Source organism: Procambarus clarkii, chromosome 54, assembly GCF_040958095.1.
Source record: "Procambarus clarkii isolate CNS0578487 chromosome 54, FALCON_Pclarkii_2.0, whole genome shotgun sequence".
Lineage (NCBI taxonomy): Eukaryota > Metazoa > Arthropoda > Malacostraca > Decapoda > Cambaridae > Procambarus > Procambarus clarkii.
In genome coordinates, this window is record NC_091203.1 from 14082755 (window position 1) to 14106449 (window position 23695).

General features: G+C 43.9%; 1 protein-coding gene across 1 annotated transcript; it reads right to left on the reverse strand.

Annotated features, from left to right (window-relative positions):
* Positions 1-960: 960 nt before the first annotated feature.
* On the reverse strand, positions 961-5526 carry LOC138352537 (salivary glue protein Sgs-3-like). Its single transcript, XM_069305029.1, has 5 exons — positions 5459-5526; positions 1728-1769; positions 1563-1647; positions 1189-1482; positions 961-1111 (listed from the first exon to the last, which is right to left on the reverse strand). Exons 3-5 carry the CDS (start codon positions 1611-1613, stop codon positions 998-1000), a joined length of 459 nt encoding a protein of 152 aa, XP_069161130.1. The 5' UTR covers positions 1614-1647; positions 1728-1769; positions 5459-5526; the 3' UTR covers positions 961-997.
* Positions 5527-23695: the final 18169 nt, after the last annotated feature.

Here is a 23695-nt window from a genome sequence, read left to right on the forward strand (position 1 = left end):
GTGGCATTACAAAATAAGCACTTTGCTGGTGTAAAGGGTTTCGAGGCTTCATGTACTAGCCGGATGAATCCAAATACTATTTTCATCGTGCCATCGTTTTCGTCGCTTTTTATGCGATTAATTTTTTTGTTAGCCTCTTTCCTCTTGGGTCCAGTGATGCAGCTCCCTCTCTATTTATAACGTCTTTTGTTGTATCAACTACTGCACTAACTGCAACAGGTTTTGCAGGCTCAGGATTGCCATCTATCTTTTAGTACCTTTGATTGATATTACAATAGGTAAATATGTAATCAGTTAGGTATTGTAAGAAATGAAAGACTTATTATTCAAACATGTGCAGGTGAAGCTCTCCCCCACCCAGTTGTCCACCCTTGAGTTAATCTCTGCCACTAAGGGGGATTGACTACCCAGGTGAAAGAGCACTATTCTACATAATTGTGTTCTAGGAGTACTTAAAATAGTACGTCCTGATAATGGTACAGACGAGACCAGAATTTCGTCGTGTCCAAATTCTCCGATATGGTGTTTGGTCATTACACCTTCAGTCACGAGAAAGCATCTTTTGAAGTAGTCACAGCCATATTTTATATATATATATATATATATATATATATATATATATATATATATATATATATATATATATATATAATATATATGTATATATATATATATGTATATATATATATATATATATATATGTATATATATATATATATATATATATATATATATATATATATATATATATATATATATATATATATATATATATATATATATATATATACATATATATATATAATCTAAAATATAAGTTTGTCCACCGTTTAAAGTGATCGCACAAGTAACCAAGTAACCCTAAGTGTTCTGTAGTAACTTAAATTCCGCAGTATAATGTAATTTAAGTTTAAAAAAGTTTATGCACCAAAACCAATTTAAGTAAAAAAAAAAGTGATGGTTTATAACATACTTTTATTTCAGCAAATACAATAAATTAAGCATAGTATCTGGCGGTGGTGGAAGTAACCGTAGTAGTTACAATTTGGGTGATAGTAGTTACTATATCCTGCACTAGTTCTTGGGTAGATACCACAGGGACCGTCTGGATCTGCAAATGCATACATTATTGACGTTTGTGTAATAAAGGTATCGCACACTGTCACAAGTTAAAGACTACATAGTTACCTCATGAGTGACAGCCACGTGGGTGATGGTCTGCCAGTATTTAACAGTATCTGTTGTGGTGACGAACTGACTGTAGACGGAGACCATTGTGCTCACTGGGTACACCCCCACCGTAGCCGTCACCAACACTACCGGTGTGGAAGTGACCCTTATCACAGAGGTCACCGTCTGTGGCTGCTGGGGAACAAACTCCCATTGGGTGGTTGTCTGGGTGACTGTCAGGGTGATCGCCGTCTGCTCAGTAACCCAGACGTCAGAGGTTGTAGTTTCCCGCAGGGTGTGGGTCAGGGTAGTCTGGAATATTATACACCATTAACAAATGTTAAAGTATTAATAACATGTTGGTTAAGAAAGGTAATGCCAGTGTTACCAACCTCAGTGGTGACGGTGGAGGTTGTGGGGGGTGACGACTGGCAGGGGCGCATGGGTGCCGTAAGGTTGGTACGCCTGACCCTGGATCTATTGGGAAGCAATATTTTAGTCCCTTGTGAAATATTTTGCTTATTATGTCCAAGAGTACAGAGCAAAATGTTAATTACCTGGGCGATATAACCAAGGAAGAGTAGAGCAAGTGCCATCATCTGTACCGAAGAAGAAAGTTTGTAATTAGATGCCAGACGCAATATTAGCTACTATGATCAAAGCCATCAGATTTTCTCAAAACTTTAGCACACTACAGGTAAGTCATGTTTAGACAACGAATGCAAGAAAAAGTTTTTAAACCATTAGTATGAAATTTTATGTAAATATGATTTTTGAAAATAGTCAATATATTAAAGGTTGTTGGGAAGGTCGTCAGGAGTTTGAAGGGGGTGGGGGGGGGGGGGGGTATGAGCCTATGCAGAAGAGTGTTTAGGGAAGGATTTGCATGTGCCTAGAAATCAGATCATGTTCAGTTCAAAAGGTACAATATCGTGGCTTGAGTGTTAACCAAACCACTAGAAATTGAGGAGACTACGTCGTTTGTCAGTCCTGGACCATTATCAGGTCTTGACAAGATGAGGGAGACATGGCCATTGATCAAGGCAAGAGGGGAGGAAGGCAGGGTGTAAAATTGGGTGCAATAGAAGAATGGGTATGAAAAATAGTTGCCGATGCGTAGAGCACTGAGGAAAATGGGAATAACAGAAGGAGTATTCTAGGAAAAGACAACTTACATGCGGTCTTTGCAAACCCATGTATAGAGGCAGGAATATGGACAGTTAAGAACACGAGAAAAAAGGAGGGAATTAGATTCCTACTCAATTTTGAAATGGAAGGAGTCGGATTGTTAATATAAAAGGAAAGGCCGTTAAAAGGTTAAGGTCATGAGGCCATAAATGAACGATATCATCAACATAGCGAAGCCAGAGAGGGACGAGTATCAACAAAGGGAAGAATAGTTTCGAAATATTCCATGTTGAGATTGGCAAGAACAGGGTGAAAGGGGAAACCCACAGCGACATTGAAGTTTGAGATTAGCATTTACATTTTAAAGAGAAGGCGTTAGTCAACAAGGCATCTGATTAAGAAAACTTTAGTAGAAAGCGGGCGAGGAAGTTCCTCGGTCGCCTTCCAAGGAAAGATTACATCAAAGTCAACTAGCTACATCAGGACTTTGTATTTTATAGAAGGGTTGCAGGTGCAGTCTTTCTCTGAAGTTCTGAGTGAGTGACGAAGGTGGGCAAGAGAAAGTGCCAAGATGAGGCATCAGTTACAGCTAACCAGGAGGCCAGAGGATAGCCGACGGCCCCCCCCTCCCCCCTTTAAAAATAAATGATAGGACAAAGGAGCAAGAGGTTTATGAGGCTTGGGTAGACCATAGAAATACTGAAGAGAAGGTCAGATGAAACTTTACAAGATCGAAGTGAGGTGGACGAAGACTAGATAGCCATCTCAGTTTGCGGTTGAGGAAAGTTTAACAGCGATCCAAAGGGGTATAGGTGCGAGTCAGAGCACGACATTTGCTTTTCATGAGGTAGACCACACGGTCAAGGACATACAGAATCGCCTTTGTTGGAAAGATAAGAAGATGCGTTATATTTCAGGGATGCAAGGACCAACTAGAAGCTACGAGGAAGGTGGCGATTTAAAGAAAAGCAATAGTCAAGAATGGAGATAAGGGTCCCCTAAAAACAGTCTGAAAGATTATTCTAGTTAGAATTTACAATGCCATCAAAGGAACCGAGGTCTGTCAATGTGGGCCAGGGGAAGTAGAGAAAAAAAAAGTACGAAAAGTTCTTGCAGAGGGATTAGAGAAGGGAAGAAAGGCTGGCAAAAATACTTATCCGAAGGACTGAAATCTAACGTTGAAGTTATCACAATCTACTTTATACTGGTCCAGGACGAACCAACTGTCCAATTTCTAGCGTGTTTGGTTAACAGATCATGTTCGTTATAAACACTAGTGTTTAGAATATTCTATTAAATCGGCTTAGCCTTTTTATCAGAAATTTATATTATCTAGTAAATATTTGGTATTTAAACGCAAGAGCCGTGTTAAATGTTTAAGCATTTCATTAATCAATTGTTTGAAAAATATTAAAGAGCAAAAAAGTACCTCTAGTACAGTTTAGTCACTCAAATTGCATTTACAAATATTCAAGTCCAATATCATATACTCTGGGCTTAAACCATTTAGGTTCAATGACCGATCGATATTATTCTGGCGAAGAACGCAACTTTTAGTTAATAGAAGCTGCCAATTAAAAGCTGTAAAACCCATTTTAAAGCGACTTGCTAGGTTATCAGAGGTTATATTAAGCCACCTTAAATTACAGTAAATATTTCGAAACAAATAACGTTGCCGTGGCTCAGCAATGCATCTGCTTTGCAGAGCCACAACAACCTCTGTCCCCCAGTCCACCCACCATTCGCCCCGTCACCCGTCTCCACGGCCTCCCCACTCCACTTTACCTCCCCACAATCCCAAACTCTTCATCGTACCCCACCATTACCCCCTCCCTTGTCCCCTCATCATCCCCACTCCCTCGTCCGATGCCTTGCTAAATGGTTTGATGTTCATCAGAAAATTTGGAACAAAGTAATCTCATGTTCATCACCGAAATAAGAAAGACAGTTAAAAAATTAAATGTAATTAAACAATTTAAGAATAAACTATGCCCACGATATGAACAGTTAACATGTCAATTCCAACGCAATTCACACAAGTCAAAACGAAAATAAATCAAAATCAGAGACTTCAATCAATACGATCAGAAACAAATAGAATTGCAACATTTACAATAGCAAGCGTGTTGCTCTTACATCCAACATACTCGTACCATCCAACAGATGGTACTTTTAACAAAATTTTTCCCGTCACAGGCGTGACATCTATACTTACGAAATTGACGGTATGGTAAACAGATCAGTTCCAACACCGTCAGAAAATAATTTAATAAAATTTAATCTAAATTAATGAAAACAAAATTTATCAGTGACATCGGAAACATTGAAGTTGAATACTCGACATTTAGTATAGAGCGAGTGTTATGTGCAACAGACAACGCATTTTTTTTTTAAAACGCATGTTTTTACCAGTCACTGGGGTGGCATTTTTATAGTAGGTATATAAAAATACGTACGTACTCAAATGCAACGTTGTGTTAAAGTTTCAAAGCAATCGGTAATGAGGTTTCGAGGATTCCCTTCGAATGAAAAACATGGTTTCAGAAAATGCATGTTTTTTTTTTTTATCCCAACAGACGTTACATCTATATAGAATTTCTATAAAACCTGGCTTGATGCAAATACAACTGAAAATTTCAAAGCAATCTTTAGAACTTTTGGAGATTAGCGATTTTGAACAAACTTAACATTTTCATTTATATAGATTTAGTCTGCAATCGAGTAGGGCTTTATCATTTAAGTTTTATTATACTTATAAAGTAACAAACTGCGCTACATCCATTTTAAATCTATATTACTACATTTTGGGGAGAAGTCACGTAGTGATAGTTTCAGGATTTTGAAGAATATCCATGTTACTAATGGTTAAATTAGCTTGCTAGGATTACGCCCGACTACTAGTGGTCAGACTCAGTGTTCAAGACAATTTAATTTGAAAAATTCATTACCATTTTAATCATGGTAAATTTGTACTACAAAAACTGTAGACCCAATTAAATACTATTAACTATAAATTACTCATGGCAACTACATTAAAATATTACTAATAAAGAATAGAATCAATGCATGTTAAACTATCAATCCCCGATTTTATTTTTTTACAGTAAAAACACAAAGATATCCTTAATAAGTTAAAATTTACAATAAACTCGAGACTAACCTTTCACAACACTTAAAGCAGGACAGACGGTACCACACAGACAACAGTCAACTGACTGAAGGTTGAAGGCGCGCTGGGCACCTCGTTGACTCAACACCAAACACTTTAGAGGAAAGGTAGAACGTTCTCCACAAAAGCTGCTACGACACCATAACAGCGCCATGTATTGACTGAACTGTCAGCTACGCTCCCAGTGGAACAATATGGTGTGAAGACTCACGGAGCTTCAATATTGATTTATTGTGATCATTTCCAATAAATCTTTGCGTTTCTATTTTATAATTATGTTAAAATATTAATTTTATTTGCAGCCTTTCTATCGCGTTACTAATTATAAGCAAAAATATTAGTTTTGCTTAAAATATATTCTTTAGTCTTAGAATTTTTGATTATGAGTAATTGAAACACCGTAGCCCAAAATGTATATAGATGCTACTCATGGCCTACACTCACATATTGAGAAATAACACCGTGGCTTTAAATTCATATACTCAACACACTAGGTCTACACTCACATATTGAGAAAGCGCATTGTAGGCCTCAAAGCCTATATTTACAACCGTACGCCTACTTGTCTCCAATATTAGTTATATGCGAACTGGGTTCACACATTTCGACGATTACCTCCGGTTCTCATCTTCCTCCCTCTTATCTTACTCTTAAGCCCCTTCTTGAATCTTGTCCCTTCAATTTTCACACATATCTGCAGCTCCCCCTATAATGACATTTTTTCTCTTCCGAAACTCCAGTCTGCCCTGGCCCTCTGCACTTCGACGGCAGCGGACTCAGATGACATTACTTTTGGGATGCTTCTCTATCTTCCTCTATGCACTTTTCATCAATTACTGAATATTTATAGACATATCTGGAAGTCGTCGTCAGTCCCTGAGGACTTGCTTGAGGTTATTCTTCCTATTCGGAAACCAGGTTCTCTTGGAACATTCCATTAGGACTTCAGCCCCATTGCTCCAATGCGTTGCATCTGCAAACGTTTTAAACGTGTAGTCCATGACCGTCTGATGTGGTTCTTAGAATGCTATGAAATACTCTCGCCTTTTTAATTTGGCTTTCACAAGTGTCGCAGCACGACTGATGTCTTGGTGTACTTCGAGGTCAATATTTCTACTGCCTTTGCTGCGAATACCTCCTTTGTTGCTTTCATTTTTGACATGGAAAAGGCAAATGACACCACCTGGAGATACCATATGGTGTCCAAACTCCATCCTTCTGGCCTTCGTGGTAATTTTCCACTCTTCCTATAAAAGTAAGTAAGTAATTATCAAAAGAAGGCACCAAACCGGGTAGGCTATGTAGCACGATCAAATGTGCGGAATAATCAGAGGGCTCTAAATATCACCAAGGATGCAAATATGAGAACAGAAACGCATAAGGCGAACGATATCAAAAGTATCCGATTCCCCAAGAATGCTATCAAGGGACAAGCAACCACGAGGGATGGTCGGAAAACGAGACACACGCTCGTCCCGAAAGTCATTATATTCAACAAGGATATGCACGACCGTAAGAGGGACAATGCAATTAGGACAATAAGGAGTTGTGCGGCGCTCCATTAAGTGACCGTTTGTTTAGCATGTATGGCCAATACGCAACCTCGCCAGAGCCGTTTCCATCGCCGGTTACGGTGGAAGGAGGACGGGCATGAGGACACACTACTCTTAAGAGTACGCGCTTTGTTACCAGTAACAGAAGACCAACAATCCTGCCAACGGGTAAGGATGGAGGAATGAATAGTTGGATAAAAGTCGGAATAAGGAATAACTTTACGGGAGATGGGACAAGAGCAGACAGCTACCCTAGCGGCAGCATCCGCACACTTATTTAAAGAGACGCCAATATGGCTGGGAACCCAGCAAAACTCAACTAACTTAAATTTACTGGAAATAAGCAACAGCCAATGCTGAATCTCGACAACTACTAGATGGAACAGATTAAAGGACCTGAGAGCCAAGAGGGCATTTCGAGAGTCAGCGACAACTATAAAGGAAGATTGAAAACGAGAAAGCAGGAGACGAAGAGCATAGAGAATAACACAAAGTTCCGCTGTGAAGATGCGAGTCTCCGGAGGTAGGCATTACATTTAAGTGCCGTCAGGAAAAACAACAGTCTATGCCGTCCACAGAATTAAACCAATTGGTGAAGATGGGAATGGAGGGAAAGTGCGGAAAAAACTGCTCAAGGAAAAGGCGTTTCAGAACCGTAGGAGGAGTAAAAGCTTTAGTGATGCGGGTTAAGGATGTACAAAACTTCGGAAGATGGACTCTCCACAGGGGTAAGAAAGGAACAACACGAGGAGAAATATTAGAAATATGAACTGAAAGAGAATCCTGTAAGCGACATAACCCGGACAGAAAGAGAGAGGTGGTGAAGAGGAACAGGAACCACGGGAGGGGTAAAAGTTAAAGTATGACAGAGGCGAGAAGAAGGATGTTGTAAGGCCGGCGCAAGATAGCAAAGAAAGTAGCGATCACGGCGGTCCTGGAGAGATAGGAAGCCAGTGTCAACTACAAGCTGAGGACGGGAGTCAAACGAAAGGCACCAGAGCTGAGGCGCAACCCAGTATGGTGCAATGCATCAAGACGGTGAAGATTAGAAGGAGAAGCAGACGAGTAAGCAGGGCAACCATAATCGACTTTTGGCAGGACGAGAGAGGAATGTAAAGCAAGGAGAGTGCGCCTATCCGCTTCCCATGAAGTATTTGAAATACCTAAACGAGGGTAAGGGCCTTGGAGCATTCAACTCGAAGGTAAGAGATATGGGGCGACCAAAACAAACGAGTGTCAAAGATTAACTCCAAAAGCTTAATGGAATCCTTGTACACAAGGGGGTGACCATAAAGTGACAAAGAAGGACGAAGAGAAACGTCCACACGTTTACACGCTTCCGAGTAAAATGCATAGCACAATTCTTAGACGCAAAGAAACTGAACCCATTATTGGTGGCCCAAGACGACACGGCATCAATCGCAAGTTAAAGCCGCCGTTGAGGGAGAGGCGAATTATCACCCTGACAGCAAAGGGTAAGATCGTCGACATAGAGAGCAACCCGTTCTCTCAGTTTCGTATAGTCAATATTGACTTATTAAATACGTGCATATGTGACATACTAAAGATACTAGTTTACCTTGAAAAGCTTCATAGAAAACACCGACCTTGCCTAACCTTCTTAGTATGTTAAGATTAGCATCTTATTGCTTCGTAATTACAATTATTACTTAACCTATTATAGGTATAGGTTAAGTAATAATTGTAATTATGAAGCAATAAGATGCTTATCTTAACGTACTAAGAAGGTTAGGCAAGGTCGGTGTTTTCTATGAAGCTTTTCAAGGTAAACTAGTATGTTTAGTATATCACATATGCACGTATTTAATAAGTCAATATTGACTATACGAAAGTGCTAGAATGGGTTGTAGGGAGCGGAGAAGACGCCAGAAGGAAATGAGGAAAGAAGACCATAGAGGGAAACCAGGAAAAGAGTAGTGCTCAGAACACTACCTTGGGGTACACCCTCGTATTGCTGAAAAGTGGTAGAGAGAGTGGTACAAAGCCTCACTCGAAAGGAACGATGAGAGAGAGCAAGCTTTGGAGAAAGAGAGGGAGATTACGACGAAAGACAAATGAATGAAGTTCGGACAGAATATGATATCGCCAAGTGGTGTCGTAAGCCTTTTCCAGATCAAAAAAGACGGCAACAATGGAGGTCTTCGCAGCAAAAGCAGTACGAATATAGACCTCCAAGTTCACCAGGACATCTGTTGTGCTGCAGCACTTGTAAAAAACAAATTAAGAAGGGGAGAGGTGGCGATAATGTTCTAAGAACCACATCAGACAAACGTTAACTATACGTTCAAAGAGTTTGCAGACACAACTCGTGAGGGGCAATAGGGCGAGAGTCCTTAGAGGTTATCCCCAGAGACCTTGGTTTCCGAACAGCTAAGACAACGGCCTCGAGCCAGTCCTCAGAGACTGATGACGACTCATAGACCCGATTAAACAGACTCAGTTAATACTGAGACGTGTACGGAGAGAGATGGCGAAGCATCTCAAAATGAATGCCATCGGAGCCCGCCGCCGTAGAACCGCAGAGGGCCAGGGGTAAACTAAAGTTCAGAGGGAGAGAGAAGGGATCGTTATAGTGAAGTCGAAGATGAGTGCAGAAATCGAAAGGACGAGATTCAAAGACAGGATTTCGAACAAGGAAAGATTGAGGAAGATGAGAACCAGAGCTAACAGAAGAAAAACGGGAACCAAGTTCAGTTGTGACCTGCAAAGGGTCCGCCACAAGAGTACCATGGAAGTGAAGGACAGGCGAGACATCGGGAACGAACTTACCCGCTATCTTGCAGACACTCTTTCTCTGTGGCAGAGGAGTTTCGGACGTATTGGTGGAAACATAAGACTTCCAACACTCACGCTTTGCTGTATGTATGGATCTAAGGGCCACCGCACTCACCTTCCAAAACAAAGGAAAAGAATCAGACGTCTGCCTGTTTCGGTGTCTCTTCCAGACTGCACACTTACATTGGACAGCTCCCTTCAGCCCGATAGGCTGAAGGGAGAGGTCAGAGAGAGCAGAACGGAGGGTAAGTAGGTTCCAGTCTGCTTTAGCAAACTGCCACCTAGGGAAGGAGAGTGGAGGGTGAAAAGAGAAAAAGATAACAAGGATGGGGAAATGGTCATTGCCATGGAGATCATCAAGAACTCGCCACGTGAAATCGAAGTAAAGAGACGACGAGCAGAGAGAAAGATCAAGACAGGAAAGGGTGCGAGTCCGAGAGTCCAAATGAGTGGGCTCGCCATAATTCAGAAGAGACAGGGAAAAAGAGATTGAGCGATTTGAGAAGGCGACCACAGATGTTTGTCAGCACATCACCACAGAGTCTACGTCAACAATTAGAATCACCCAGCAGGAGCACAGGCTCCGGCAAGGAGTTCTGTAGGTGTTTAATATCGGAAAGAGAAAGCGAGACATTTGGGGGGAGGTAAATGGAACAAACCATTTACGCACAAAGACACGTGCAGCAGAACATTTGAAAGGTGACGGAAAAGTAGGGGAACGAAGGGAACATCAGAACTAATCAAATGAGCAGAAGAGAATCAGGCACCAGCAAAAGCTGGGGAGGAGGAGAGAAATGAATAGCCATGGAAGAGACCAGGAGAAGCACCAAGCATCAGTTCCTGGAGAGACACAAAGGGCCGAAAACTGCGAAATCAGAAGTGGGAGTTCATGGAAATTGGCGTAATATCCGCGAATATTCCATTGAAGAATAGACATCGACAAGAAGAGAAAAGACAGCAACAGAGGACAATGAAGAAATAAAGGGGAAAAAGGAACACAGCACATTAAAGAAGCGCAGGATCAGGATCAGCGAAGTCAGGGTTAGGGGGCATGGGTAAACTGAGTAAGGATGGAGGGAAGGGAGCGGGAGGACAGACCAGAGGACGACGAGTGGGGTCCGGAGGAGGAGGAGGAGGGGGGCCAACCGAGGGTCAAGGACAGCAGCAGGAGGGGCAGAAATCTGGGAGTGCACCTCATCAGGAGCAGCAACCGAGAAGGAAGCAGGGGCCAAAGAAACCTCCATAACAGGAACAGGGGGCGCAACCACCAAAACGGGAGGGGATGGAGCACGAGTGTCGGTGGTAGGGGGAGAGGAAGAAAGTGAAGCCTTCTCACCCGCCAAGGAGGAGGAATGAGAGGAGCCAGTCTTTGCTTCTAACTCAAAGATACAGGCGTCCCAGCAACAATGTACTGGGCAACAGATTCAAGCATCTCAACAGAAGCAGAACGATTGCAAACAACACGATGGCCGTTGGGAGAGTGACGGACATCATCCCGCACTGACAGGAGGCGTGGAGAGCCAAGAGACGGGAGAGAAAGATGGGAAGGAGGATCTGAGGGAGACTTGGATGCAGACACAGACGACAAGACAGACTGGGAAGAAAGAAGGGGAACCCGAGACAGAGAACCATGAGGAGGACCCTTCAGAACAGAACTTAAAGGAACAGAGAAGGCAGTGGGCGTGTCTGAGTCTAAGGCCCAGAAACGGTTGTAAGACTGAGGAAGGTGGGAACGACGAGGAGAAGAAGAGCGCAACACGGGAGCATAAGAGACACCAGCGAAATGGGGGAGATGGCAAACATGGCGCCTCGCCTTAGAAAAAGAGAAACGTTCCCGGCTGTCTCAAGCTTGTAATGTATACATGCGCGGGAGAAGGTAGAGTGGGCCTCACCACAATTGAGGCCGTGAGCCCTCCGACTTTAGAGAGAACTTGGTCCCCACACAAGGAACAGAGAGTGACAGTACTGGAGCACCGGAGGGCACCATGCCCAAACCTCCAGCAATTATTACATAGCCGAGGAGGTGGAATGTACTCATGGACGGAGCACCTGGGACCAGCAAGAATGACTGAAGGTTGAAGGGTCCTATGATCAAAGGTAATGTTCACAACCCGAAGGGGCTGAGGGCGACGACCACGAGGGGGACGAGTAAACGTATCTACCTGGAGGACAGTAATGGTTCTGGGCTTCGAGGATATGCCACATATCTTCGTGGCAGTTCTGTAAATTCCTAACAGCGGTTGCAACATGGGGGTGGGAGGAGAATAGTGCCAGCACTGGCTTTCAACCGAGCGTTCATGGAAACCCGACCAGGGGTCTTGCCATGGCAGGATAAGGCAGCCAAGTGGGTGGCTGCATCTTGAGAAGGAGCAGCAACGACACGTGTACTGAGACGGGTGGGGTTTAAAGTAACAGAGGTATCTACTGAATCAACAAGGTGCCTATCTAGGGAGAAATCATCCAGAGGGAGGAGATCAAAGTATATGGCCCACATGGAGGGACCAAACAAGGCCTGGTATGCATCGGTATTGGAAGGGTTCGAGCGAGTGCGCAGTGGCGTGGACGGCGTAGAGAACCCCCAGAGAGAGGGGGGGGGGTTAAAAGGTGCAGTAGTCACAATGAGAGACTGAGCCATGTCAGGGAACGAGGTGGTCACCACTGGGGGCTTGTTACTCGCCCCAACCACAGTGGAGGGAGGGGAGTACTCAGCAGGGTTAAAGGAGGAGGTAGGTCGGGGCCCAATGCAGCGGGGGCTACAGAGCCCGTTCTTCCACGGGCTACAGAACATGGTCCGACTTGGGGGCTTGATCCCCCACCCAATGAGCCCGAGAAGGTATAAGAGGAACAGAATGAGACATGAAACGAGATTTAATATTTTAAATCACGAATGTGCCCCTATACCCACCACGGCGCCACAATTAGAAGCAGGATCAATCTTGCCGGGGGCCCTCTAGGGGTGCGACCTGAATATATGCCCCACAAACGCCACCTTAAGAACCGTCAGTTACGTCAAGATCGGGTTCAGTGACGAAAAGAGGATTGACAATAAAAGGATCCCTTTGTTCTAGACGTTGGGTACTACAGTTCTACAGGTGCTGGAGTATGGCTCCTCAAACACCCGGGCGTCAAAAGAAAAGAAGGCCAAAAGAATAATCAAAACAGGCAAAAGGTCGGCGTGAAATGACAATTACAAAGGAAAAGAGAGGGGAGAAGAAAAACGAAATAATGAAAAGGAAAAGTCGTCCAGTAGAATTCGTGAGGACAGCAGCAGGAGCATAAGGCCACAAAGGGACAGATGACTGTCCCATGGAGCAACACACTCCGGCAGCCGCTCACCAAGTCTGCTCATGGCAGCAACGGGCCGGACAGGGAGGGGAAGTATGTATACAAGATATGATCAGTGTGTAGGAAAATATAACCAGAGACGTAGAAGCTCAGCTGTGGGAGCGTTCTCTGCGGCCTCTTAGTCCGGAGATCATGCCTAGCATTGGGATAATTAGCTCATTTTTTGTCACACATTACTTATTTAGAGCGTTATTTTGTTCTTGTTTCTTTTTCCTTTACCACTTGAAAACGTAGAATTTTACGTTTCACTTGCAAGATTCTTTCTCTGTTCCTGTTGCCAACATTTCTCCTCATGTCGTCCATCCTTGCCCCCCATGGCAGGTCCCACTTTTAAAGTTTTGCAAAACCTTGACCCATATGGCAAAGGATTCTACCCTTCCTACAGTTCTGAAACACCTATTCCTTGAACATTTTTCTTCACACTCCCACTAAGTTTACCGACGGTGTAGGCTACTCTCTTGTATTTACTGATCAAACCTATATGAGACTCCCGGAGCCTAGCATCTTCACACCAGAACTTTATGCAATTTTGTATGATCATGGTCGTCGTAGGTGACTATCGCAATTCCAACATGGTTCTGGAGTAGTTTAATCCTATCGATCCTGAACGTTGTCGAAATTCAACAGTGGTTGTTTCTCATCTCCAGCAGATAAGACAGTCTTGTTTTGCAGGGTTCCCAGCCATATTGATGTTTCCATAATTTAGCGTATCGATGCAGCCGCTGAGGAGGCTACCCACACTTGTCCTATTTTCTGCAAAGGCGTTCCTTATTCCGGGTTCTACCCAGTCATTCATTTCTCAATCAGTGCCCGTAGGTTGGGTCGTTGGTCTTCTGTTGCTGATAAGGAGGTGCGTGTTCTTAAGGGTAGCGTGTCCCCATGGCCTTCCTCCTACCACCGTAACAGGCGGTGTGATACGGCTCTGGCGAGGTTATGTATTTTTCATACATGTTAAACTCACTGTTCTTTTTTGTCCAAACTGCATTGTCTCTCTTATGATCGTGCATATCCTTGTTGAATGTCTTGACTTCCAGGATGAGCGTGTATCTTGCTTCCCAACTATCCCTCGCGGCTTCCTGTCCCTCGCGGTCTCCTGTCCCTTGATACAATCCGTGGAGAAGCAGATATCTTTGATATCGCTCGCTTTAGGCGCCAATTGTGCTCGTGACCCAATGCGACACGTTGAGGATGTGGTCACAATCGACCCAAAATGTCTAAACGTCGGAGCTATCCCCTTTGACGGTCATGCTTTCGTGAAAAGCGATATTCTGAAGATCTTGAAGGACGTGGCCAGCATCACACCCACAAACATTGGTTAGAAAGGTAATGATATCGTGCTCATCTTTTCATGTGAGGAAGAACTAGAAAAACTCTTGACCAACGATGCCATACTTCGTAAGGAGCACCACCTTTATCCTTACTTCCCACGTCAGTTACTGGCCGGAAGAACTGTTTTTACCAGAAAGACCAGCCAGTGGATCGCTGACCGACCGCAACAAAAGATCATGGACTATATCAAGGACGAAAATCCGAACCTAGATGTATTAAACCTAGAGTTTTGCAGCACCGACAAATCATCATTAAAGATTACTTTTACCACGATATCTGCGGCCACCCAGGCTGCCAATCAAGGTTTCTACTGGTTCAGCTAACAAATACCACCCCAACAAGTAAAAAAGGAACGATACCATGAGCTCCAGCAGTGCTTCCAGTGCTACGAGCTCTCCCACCCCACCAACAAGTATCAGCACCCATCCAGCCTGCGTGCGTACAGACTGTGTGCACTGGACCGTCACTACTCCATATGCAAGGCAACAACCCATCGCTGCTTTCTCTGCGATAGCATTTACCCAGCAATTCCCTATCTCTACCCCTCCGGACAGGAAAACATCAAGGCCCAGTTGAAACCAAGAGAAACAACCCTTCTACCTCCGCAACCAAAGCCCACAGGTGCTCAACACACCAACTCAGCTCCAACCAACAGACCAGAAGACTTTCCAGTCTTACCAAATAGTGGCTCCTCCCACCAGGCCACCCAACCTTCACAACGGAACCCAGGGCCCCACAGGCTCCTTCGAAGCCCCCAGCATCACGTGCAGGCATTATCTCTGGTCTTATTACACTAATGGAGAGGCTTCCCGGACCAGACGACCGCCGTTTTGTCAAGGAACTGACAATTACAGAATCTGGCAATCACGCATCATGCATTAGTAAAACTGCAGATCGGATGGTCTTAAATAGGCTACTGTGGAAGACTGGAGACTTGCAGAAAACACATGTATGACTTTACTTGAGAAGTAGATTCTGCCCACTGCATAGCAACATTACTAGGAACAGTTAACTCAGGCCCAGCTATATGATCTTTCATGATCTAGAAAAATCATTTGAACTTGCAAGCATGCAAGCAATTTTCCACACCATAGTTAAAAAAAGGTGTAAAGAGAAATTTGCTGAGATGGATTCAAGATTACCTAAGTCACAGGTATGCTAGACAACATGATATCATACATACAGATTCGAGAACTGCTATTGAAACCTTGCAACAACAATACATACGTGACAACAGCTATCTGATCACAAATGTCATATCATTAATGCAAACACTCATACATCAAGACCGTCGGGTACTTATCAACTGGGTGCCAAGTCATGTGGGAAAAATAGGAAATGACATTGCAGACAAAGCTGTAAAACTTGCAACTAAGAGAAGAAATTTAGACATTTACATACCACAGAGTCTATCACAGATTAAGACTAATTAGAAACAGAACAATGCAAAAGATGTACAGTGACCACAACATTGCAGTTGCAACATCAGGATCTGTGGGTTAGTACAAGAATTCAACCAACTACAGACACGTATTTTGATGAAAGAGAGCAGTAGAACAACAGAAGTACACTTACATCGCATCAGGTTTGGATACCAATGTGTATGTGAAATAAGTTTACTGGTTCAAGAAGATGAGAGGAAATGTCAGCAATGTGGAGGAATACCCGATAGTCCACTGGAACATTATCTAACACAGTGCAGAGTTTCAAACACATTAAGATTTCAACTTCGATTCAACAGAGCATTAGAAGTTGTTAAACACATGGGACAAAATCTAACTGAAGCGACCATAGGAGTCATAAATACTCATGTTCTCCCTAAGTAAAACAGAAACAGGCAACATTTAGTGGGCCAGCCAGAAGCCCCTCTGCCTGTGCAAGAATATCCCTCCCCCCAAAAAATTATTTTCTATTCTAGTATTAGCATCCTTAGTGGTATTTAGCACTTTTAGAATATCCTGCAACTTTGATGGCCTTACATAGTCACCCCAACATGGTGCTTTCTTTTTATAATTACTTACTTCTTCCCCTTAATCCTCATCTCCTTGGTCCCTCCTCACCCATAGTCCTCTTTCTCCCTTCCTCACCATTTCCCACTACCTATATTTATTTACTTTTATACATGAAGGTACATTGGGTTTATGACAGTAAAACAGTATTGATGTTTTTACATTCTTGTAAAACCACTAACACACGTAGTGTTTCGGGCAGGTCCTTAATCTAACAGATAATTTTAAGTAGGTAATATGTATCATTACCTCAAATCCTACCTTACTGACAGGCTCCAGTATGTTTCTGTGAATAATTCAATTTCTCCCACCCTACCCATCAACATTGGTGTTCCTCGGGGCAGCATACTTGGCCCTCTCCTCTTTCTCATCTACATTAATGACCTTCCAAATGCCTCCCAACACCTCAAACCAATTCTATTTGCTGACGACACAACCTTCATTTACTCCAGTCCTGACCTCCTTGCTCTAAATGCCACAGTAAATACTGAGCTAAATAAAGTCCATCTTTGGCTAACTGCCAACAAACTCACTCTTAACATTGACAAAACTTTCTATATTCTGTTTGGCAATAAATCCTCTAATCAAATAAATCTCAAAATAAACAATACCCAAATTTGTAACAAATTAGTTGGCAAATTCCTTGGCATTCTCATTGACCCCAAGCTGAATTTCCAGGGACACATTCTAAATATATCAAAAAAAGTTTCAAAAACTGTTTGCATTCTTTCTAAGATCAGATATTATGTACCCCGCCCTGCCCTGGTGACTCTCTATTACTCCCTCATCTATCCATATCTCAACTATGGTATTTGTGCTTGGGGTTCTACTACCCAAAATCATTTACGTCCTCTAATTACTCAACACAAAGCTGCTATTAGGACAATATCCAACTCTGGCCCCAGACATCACTCGTTACCCCTACTCAAATCTCTGAATATGTTAGATATTACGTCACTGCACATTCTCTCATGTGTATTATACATATATAAAACGCTGAACTGTAATGCCAATCCTGACCTCAAAAGCTTCATAGAAGGTTGTAACAGAACCCATGAGCACCACACCAGAAATAAATACAGTTTTGATATTCCTAGAGTACGACTTAATCAAACTAGAAATGCTCTACAAATCAAGGGACCCAGAATGTGGAATGACCTTCCTAACCATGTTAATTAAAGACTGTACCTCTCTCAACCAGTTTAAGATAAAATCGAAGCTATACCTAATAAATTCCCTGTAACTTACCTTACCCCTCTATTGTCAACCAATGTCTGTTTTTTTTTAAATGACGCTGTATGTCGACAGAATTGTATTTGCGCTGCTTTTTCAGCCATGTTCCCCCCGTTTTTATCTTTTTTTTTATTTCTTCTCAACTCATTTTATTCTATATGCTCAATTAGTATTAAGCTTTAGTCATTTAAGTTTTTCATGCCCGAAACGCTTTGCATAATAGTGGTTTTAGGAATTGTATGTACTAGCCCTATCTATAAATCCATCACTCTTTGAAAAATCTCTTGTATGTATGAACTTTACCTAAATAAACATTTGATTTGATTTGATTTGATTTGATTGATTTGATGTAGGAAAATTTAAAAATGTTAACAGGTACATTGAAAAAAAATTGAAAAAAATTAGTAGGTACATTAGGGTAAAATTTGAGGATTATCAACAGGTACATTGTATCATAATTTTAGGATTATTTCTATGTACATTGTAGTAAAATATGGGTTTAACCACTGTGCTGCTCGGGCTAAAAATATGGCAGCCCTTCCCCCCCCCCCCCCCACTCTGTGAGCCGGAAATAAATTCTTGTCATTTTTTTTTTAATATTAAATACGCTCCCCCTGATCACATATGTGTAATAAACAAATCGAAATTGTACTTACTTTGGCCGCAATGGGGTCCGGAAAAATGGTGTGTAACGTCATTATTTGGTGGTCACCCGAGGCGTAGACTCTCGGAGCCAGTCATGCACCAGCTTCAACTTGCGGGAGTTGCCACAGATAATTTTATATTCATTTTTTGCATACATTTCCAAATCCATTTGTTTTGTTTTTCTTGCAAATCCTATGTATAGTGACCACGTACACAATATTATGGCAGTAGAACATCCGTATGTCCCAAGACACTGTGATATATGCATCACAAATGTCTCAACTTATATTGCTCATATTTCCAATGTTTCATGTTCATTCATGTATATTTACGACATATTTACACACTATATACTATCACACACTATATACATACACCATCAACACACTCAGAACTCTGCGAGTGTGTAATATGTTGTGAAATATTCGACAGGGCATTGTAGAACTTTGCGATCAACGCACCAGGTGGAGATGCATCATCGCTTGCGTTCTTTATGTTGAGTATTCTTACATACAACGCAGGCATCTTTACCCTTGTCCCGTGATGCTGTGCCTGGCATATATTGGAGTTTGTGTACACCGATCACCTCGTTACCCCTCATTCTGTCTGGAACTGCGTGTGGCATTGTTGTTGGCACCCTACACGTTGGAACAGAGCCCTCCTTCCCATTCTTCACGAAGCAGTTGTGAAACTAGAGAAACACTGAATGTCCATATTGGGAGTCTCTTCTTGATTTCACTAGATACATATTGAAACAGTTGAGCACTGCAACAGCAATTAGGTGGAAAAAGAATTTTTTCGTCCACTTCACAGAGTTCCACACGCGCTCGACGGCACCGAGCATCAAGTCACATTTATCTACGAGGCGCATGTTCACGTTTAGTCTATGACACAGTCGGGTTTATATATTGGGAAGTGTGTTTGAAAGTGCACTTTGCCACTGTCCAACATGGCACCTGTGTGAATTGTTGTCAACATATTCACCTCTCGTTTGTCCCTCCACCGCACTGATAACATCTTGTCACACTTTCGCAGCTGGCAATCACCCACTGCAACAAGAACATAAGAACATAAGAACAAAGGTAACTGCAGAAGACCTATTGGCCCATACGAGGCAGCTCCTATTCTATATCCACCCAATCCCACTCATATACTTGTCCAACCCGCGCTTGAAACAATCGAGGGACCCCACCTCCACAATACCTATACCAAACACTAGCATTTCCCTCCTGTGGACTTTCACAGTGCCATATACGCCGGTGTTGTTGTCAAGGAGGAATCCAGTCAACAAGGGGCTGGTATAGTAGTTGTCAGTGAACAGTATATGCCCCTTGTTCAGCAACCGTTCCATGAGGGTTTTGACAACACTGCCGGAAAACCCGTGTGGCTCTTGTGCTTGTATGTTTACGTCTGTACCTGAATACAGTATCATGTCCATGACGATACCAGTTTCGCAGACGCAGAGCACGAAAATCTTTAGTCCAAACCGGTGCCGCTCTGATCGGATGTAATGCTTGAATGCAAGTCGTCCCTTGAAGAGGACTAGCTATTCATCAATCACCACATTCTGTCCTAGTAAAAAATAGTCACAGAACTTGCCTCTCATATCACTAAAAACCTTCCGCACCTTCCAAAGTCTGTCGTGTCTGTTCTCATTTTCATTGTTTTCAAAGTGCAGAAACCTGAGAAGCAGCAGGAACCTATCACGTGACATGTACCTGTTGAACACGGGGGATGGAACAAGGCTGTCTTTGCTCCAATATTCCTGGATGACGTGCTTCTCAGTGTTTCATTATCATGCTCAATGCAAGAAACACGCAAATTTTGTCATTTTCGGTGTCCTTCCATCCTGTCATGTGAAAGGCAAGTAAAATGCCAGTGTCTATGAGCGTATCTGTTCGTCTCAGTCACGAGATGGTTCTTAAATTCGTTATTCAAATAATGCAAAAAATAGTCGATTTCAGCCATATCATTACCTGTATAGGGGAATAATGGTGTCACACCAACAGTTGTACCATCAAAAGTTTGAATTAGTGGGTCAAATCTCTCACAATCCTCCCACACAAGTACACCCGAGGGTTTGGTTTTGGCGCCAAAACCACGGCCAATACCACAGATAACACCAACACGAGCACCAAAAACATGGCCCCGTCGTCTTATGCTAGACTCGCGTATAGGTATAGCAGAAGATGAGGCTGTTCTGCGTATCGTATCGTAGGTCTACCACGAACACCTAATGTGTGAGGGGAACACTAACGTCATTGTCCTCTGGTAACGTCGCATTGTCCTCCAAAAAAACCTTGCCCGAATATCAGCCCAAGACATGTTACCGAAGACGGCACCCAGTGCAACAAACTTACGAACGTCGTAGGCACGAGGATTCACCGCAGGCTGGCTGGACCGAATAACTCTGAAGACGACCTGGTAGACCAGAACCCTGAAACAGGGAAGAAGGGAAACCTGGATCATCCCAAAGCGCGTCTCCGGCTGTCAAGGCCGTCGTGCACAGGTAACAGTGGAGAGTCACAACCGGACACAACACATGATGTACCCCTGGCCTAAACAACCAAGCCTCTACAATCAAGGACCCCACCAGAAATCCAGAAAGCGGCAGTCTCATTTTTCGTCAGAAAAGAAGGAGACGGCTGCAAACGAACAAACCTACCACCAGGACCAAAAAAGCAGAAACCACTACACTGGAAACGAGCATGAAACTCCCTCGCCCCGACCCTCGGACGCCAATGCCAACAGGAAAAGAGCCTTGGAAAAACAATCCTGAACCAAAGGGGCTACCCTAAACCATGAAGAGAAAAAGGAGAGCACCCTGTCCAACGACCAGGACGGCTCAGGCGGCGCATAAGCAGGCCTGAGGTGGAACAACACATGAGACATCTTGTGTAATGGTGCAGAAGAAACATCAACTCCGAACGCAAGCTGCAGCCGCTCCGCCAGTGCCGCACAATACGAGGCGACAGTATTCAGCATAAGTTGACGGTCCTGGAACAACCACGAAAGGAAGGACGAGACAATCCTATCAGAGACCGCAGTAAATCAACAAAGGATAAGAAATAACAGAAGGACCACCAGGAAATTTCATACTGCCGCCGAGACGAAGCATGCAGGTGGGACACATTCAACAAAGCCGCACTCTAACCCTACTAGGGGGTGATAGACTCGAGTCAGAAAGACCAGACGCGAAGACTCGGGGAGAAGATCGAACCAGCCACGTAACGGACCGGACTGATTTGCTGAAAGAAGTGGAGCCGTTGGAAGACTCTTGGGTTCGGACACTGAACAACCAGCGCTTGAAACCAAGGCTGGGCCGGCCACCAAGGGCCAGAAGGACAACTCTCGCTTGATAAGTCTCTAAGCAAGCTAGAACCAGGAGGAACAGCAGAACCAGGCGACAGAGGTACAGGTAACCCCACCTCGACCAGTCCTGCCTGAAGGCACTGTCTACAAAAGCCTCACAGTCGGGAAAGGACGCAACATACAACGGGAGACACCTCGACCACGCCAACGCGAAGAGGTCCAACGAGGGGTAGAAATAGCATAACCTACTCTATCCTTTTGAGATGTAGTTTTTGTCACAGTATATGTACTTGAACTAGAAGAGGTCCAGTTCCGGAGGCCCATACATCCGGCAGAGCCAACTGAACCAGTCGGCATTGACCATTCATTTTGTGAATGGGGGCTGGGGGGATCCGGGGGGTGTCTGGGGAGCGAGTGGGGTCTGGAGGGGTGCATGGGGGGGCAAATGGGGGCTGGGCATCTAGGAAGGTATGTAAGAAGATCTGGGGTAGGGCCTGGGTAGGAAGGGCATACTGTGTAGGTAGGTCTGGAGTAGGAAGGGCATACTGGGTAGGTAGGTCTGGAGTAGGAAGGGCATACTGGGTCTGAAAATTAGGGAGGGGTCTGAGAGGCATAGGGGGGTTGAGAGGTAGTGTGAGGTTGAGAGTCAGATAGAGGGTGAGAGGTTGGGGGGGTGAGAAGAATAGAGGGGGTTGAGGGGTAGAGGGGGAGGATGGAGCATGGATAGTGAGAGTGGGAGAGAGGTTGTATTAGTCAGGGGAACTCAGGAGTAGGTGTGGGCATTGGGGCAAAAGGGGGGGGGGAAGAGGGAAATGGAGGAGGAGGTGGGGGGTACCCCCGTCCCCCACCGGGGGTCTATGTGACCCCCTCGCAAGAGGAGGGGGTCACATGGAAGGAGAGGTAGGGGCTGGGCGGGTTTTGGGGGTTGAGGGGATGACGGCTGGGCGGGTTTGGGGGATTGTGGGGATCAAGGGGTCCTTGGAATGTGGGATAAAGCAGACGGATTTGAATGCAATGGGGTCAGGGGAGGGGTTGGGGAGATAAGCAGGGGCAGGGGATGAGAGGGCTGATTTCGGGAGGATATGACCTGGGAAGCAAGTGTGGGTTGGTTAGCACGGGGTGGGGCATGGGGTGGGTTAGCACTGCGGTGGGTAACTGCGCCCAAATGGGAAGAGTTGTGTCGTGGAGGTCGGCTCGCCCTGTGGGCTGTTTATTTTTTATCATGTATCTGTCATTATACATGTTGTAATAGTTTTCCCTACCTCTAAGTAAATGTTTGTGTTGCAGTATGTAATCCACTGGCTCTCCATTAGTGAACTGTACCTGGACAGGTATTTTCTTGTTACAGTTGGAAGCACCAATGTGGCAGTGGATTTCCACCTCTTTCCATGCCATCTCGGCTCTTATATCTCTGAAGATCCCGCTGTAACTCAAAATCTTCAATCTCCATCCTTTCCTGCCTCGATGCTGCCTTGGCTTCGAGTAACCCATGACATATGATTGACCTCCTCAGTGATGCACAGTCATGCTGTCGCCCTTTCCCTGGACACTCCCCACCTCCTCTCAAACTCGCTCCTCCATCCCTCACTACTCCCCCTTTCCATGCCATGCTTCTCTTATTCCTGCCAAATTCAGTTGCAAGCCAAGTTATTTCACTTTCCCATGCTACCCTGCTCTTTCTGATTTCTTTTTTTTCTTGAATATAGTCCATAAACTCTTGTTTTTGTCTCTGAACCTCGTCCTGTATCTTATTAAAGATTTTACTTTTAATCTCATTGATTAGATCCACTATCCAAACATCCCTCTTCTCTACAAACCTCCCAATCATCTTGTCCAAAAACCTATCCTCTTCCTCAATCATAATACTTCTGGACCTAGACGCCCTTCCTGACCTAGTCATTGCTATAACCAACCTTACCCACAGGGGTTCAATGTACCTTACCGACCTGCTAACACAATGTAAGCGAGTGAGTCTCCAAGCGTCTCCCAACGTGGTGTAGTAAGGT

Excerpts from the sequence above, each read along its gene's own strand:
- LOC138352537 (XM_069305029.1), bottom strand. The coding sequence starts at position 1,613 with ATGCGCCCCTGCCAGTCGTCACCCCCCACAACCTCCACCGTCACCACT. Across the intron at positions 1,483-1,562 it reads CCTCCACCGTCACCACTGAG|ACTACCCTGACCCACACCCT; the intron begins GTTGGTAACACT and ends ATAATATTCCAG. Across the intron at positions 1,112-1,188 it reads ACGTGGCTGTCACTCATGAG|ATCCAGACGGTCCCTGTGGT; the intron begins GTAACTATGTAG and ends ATGCATTTGCAG.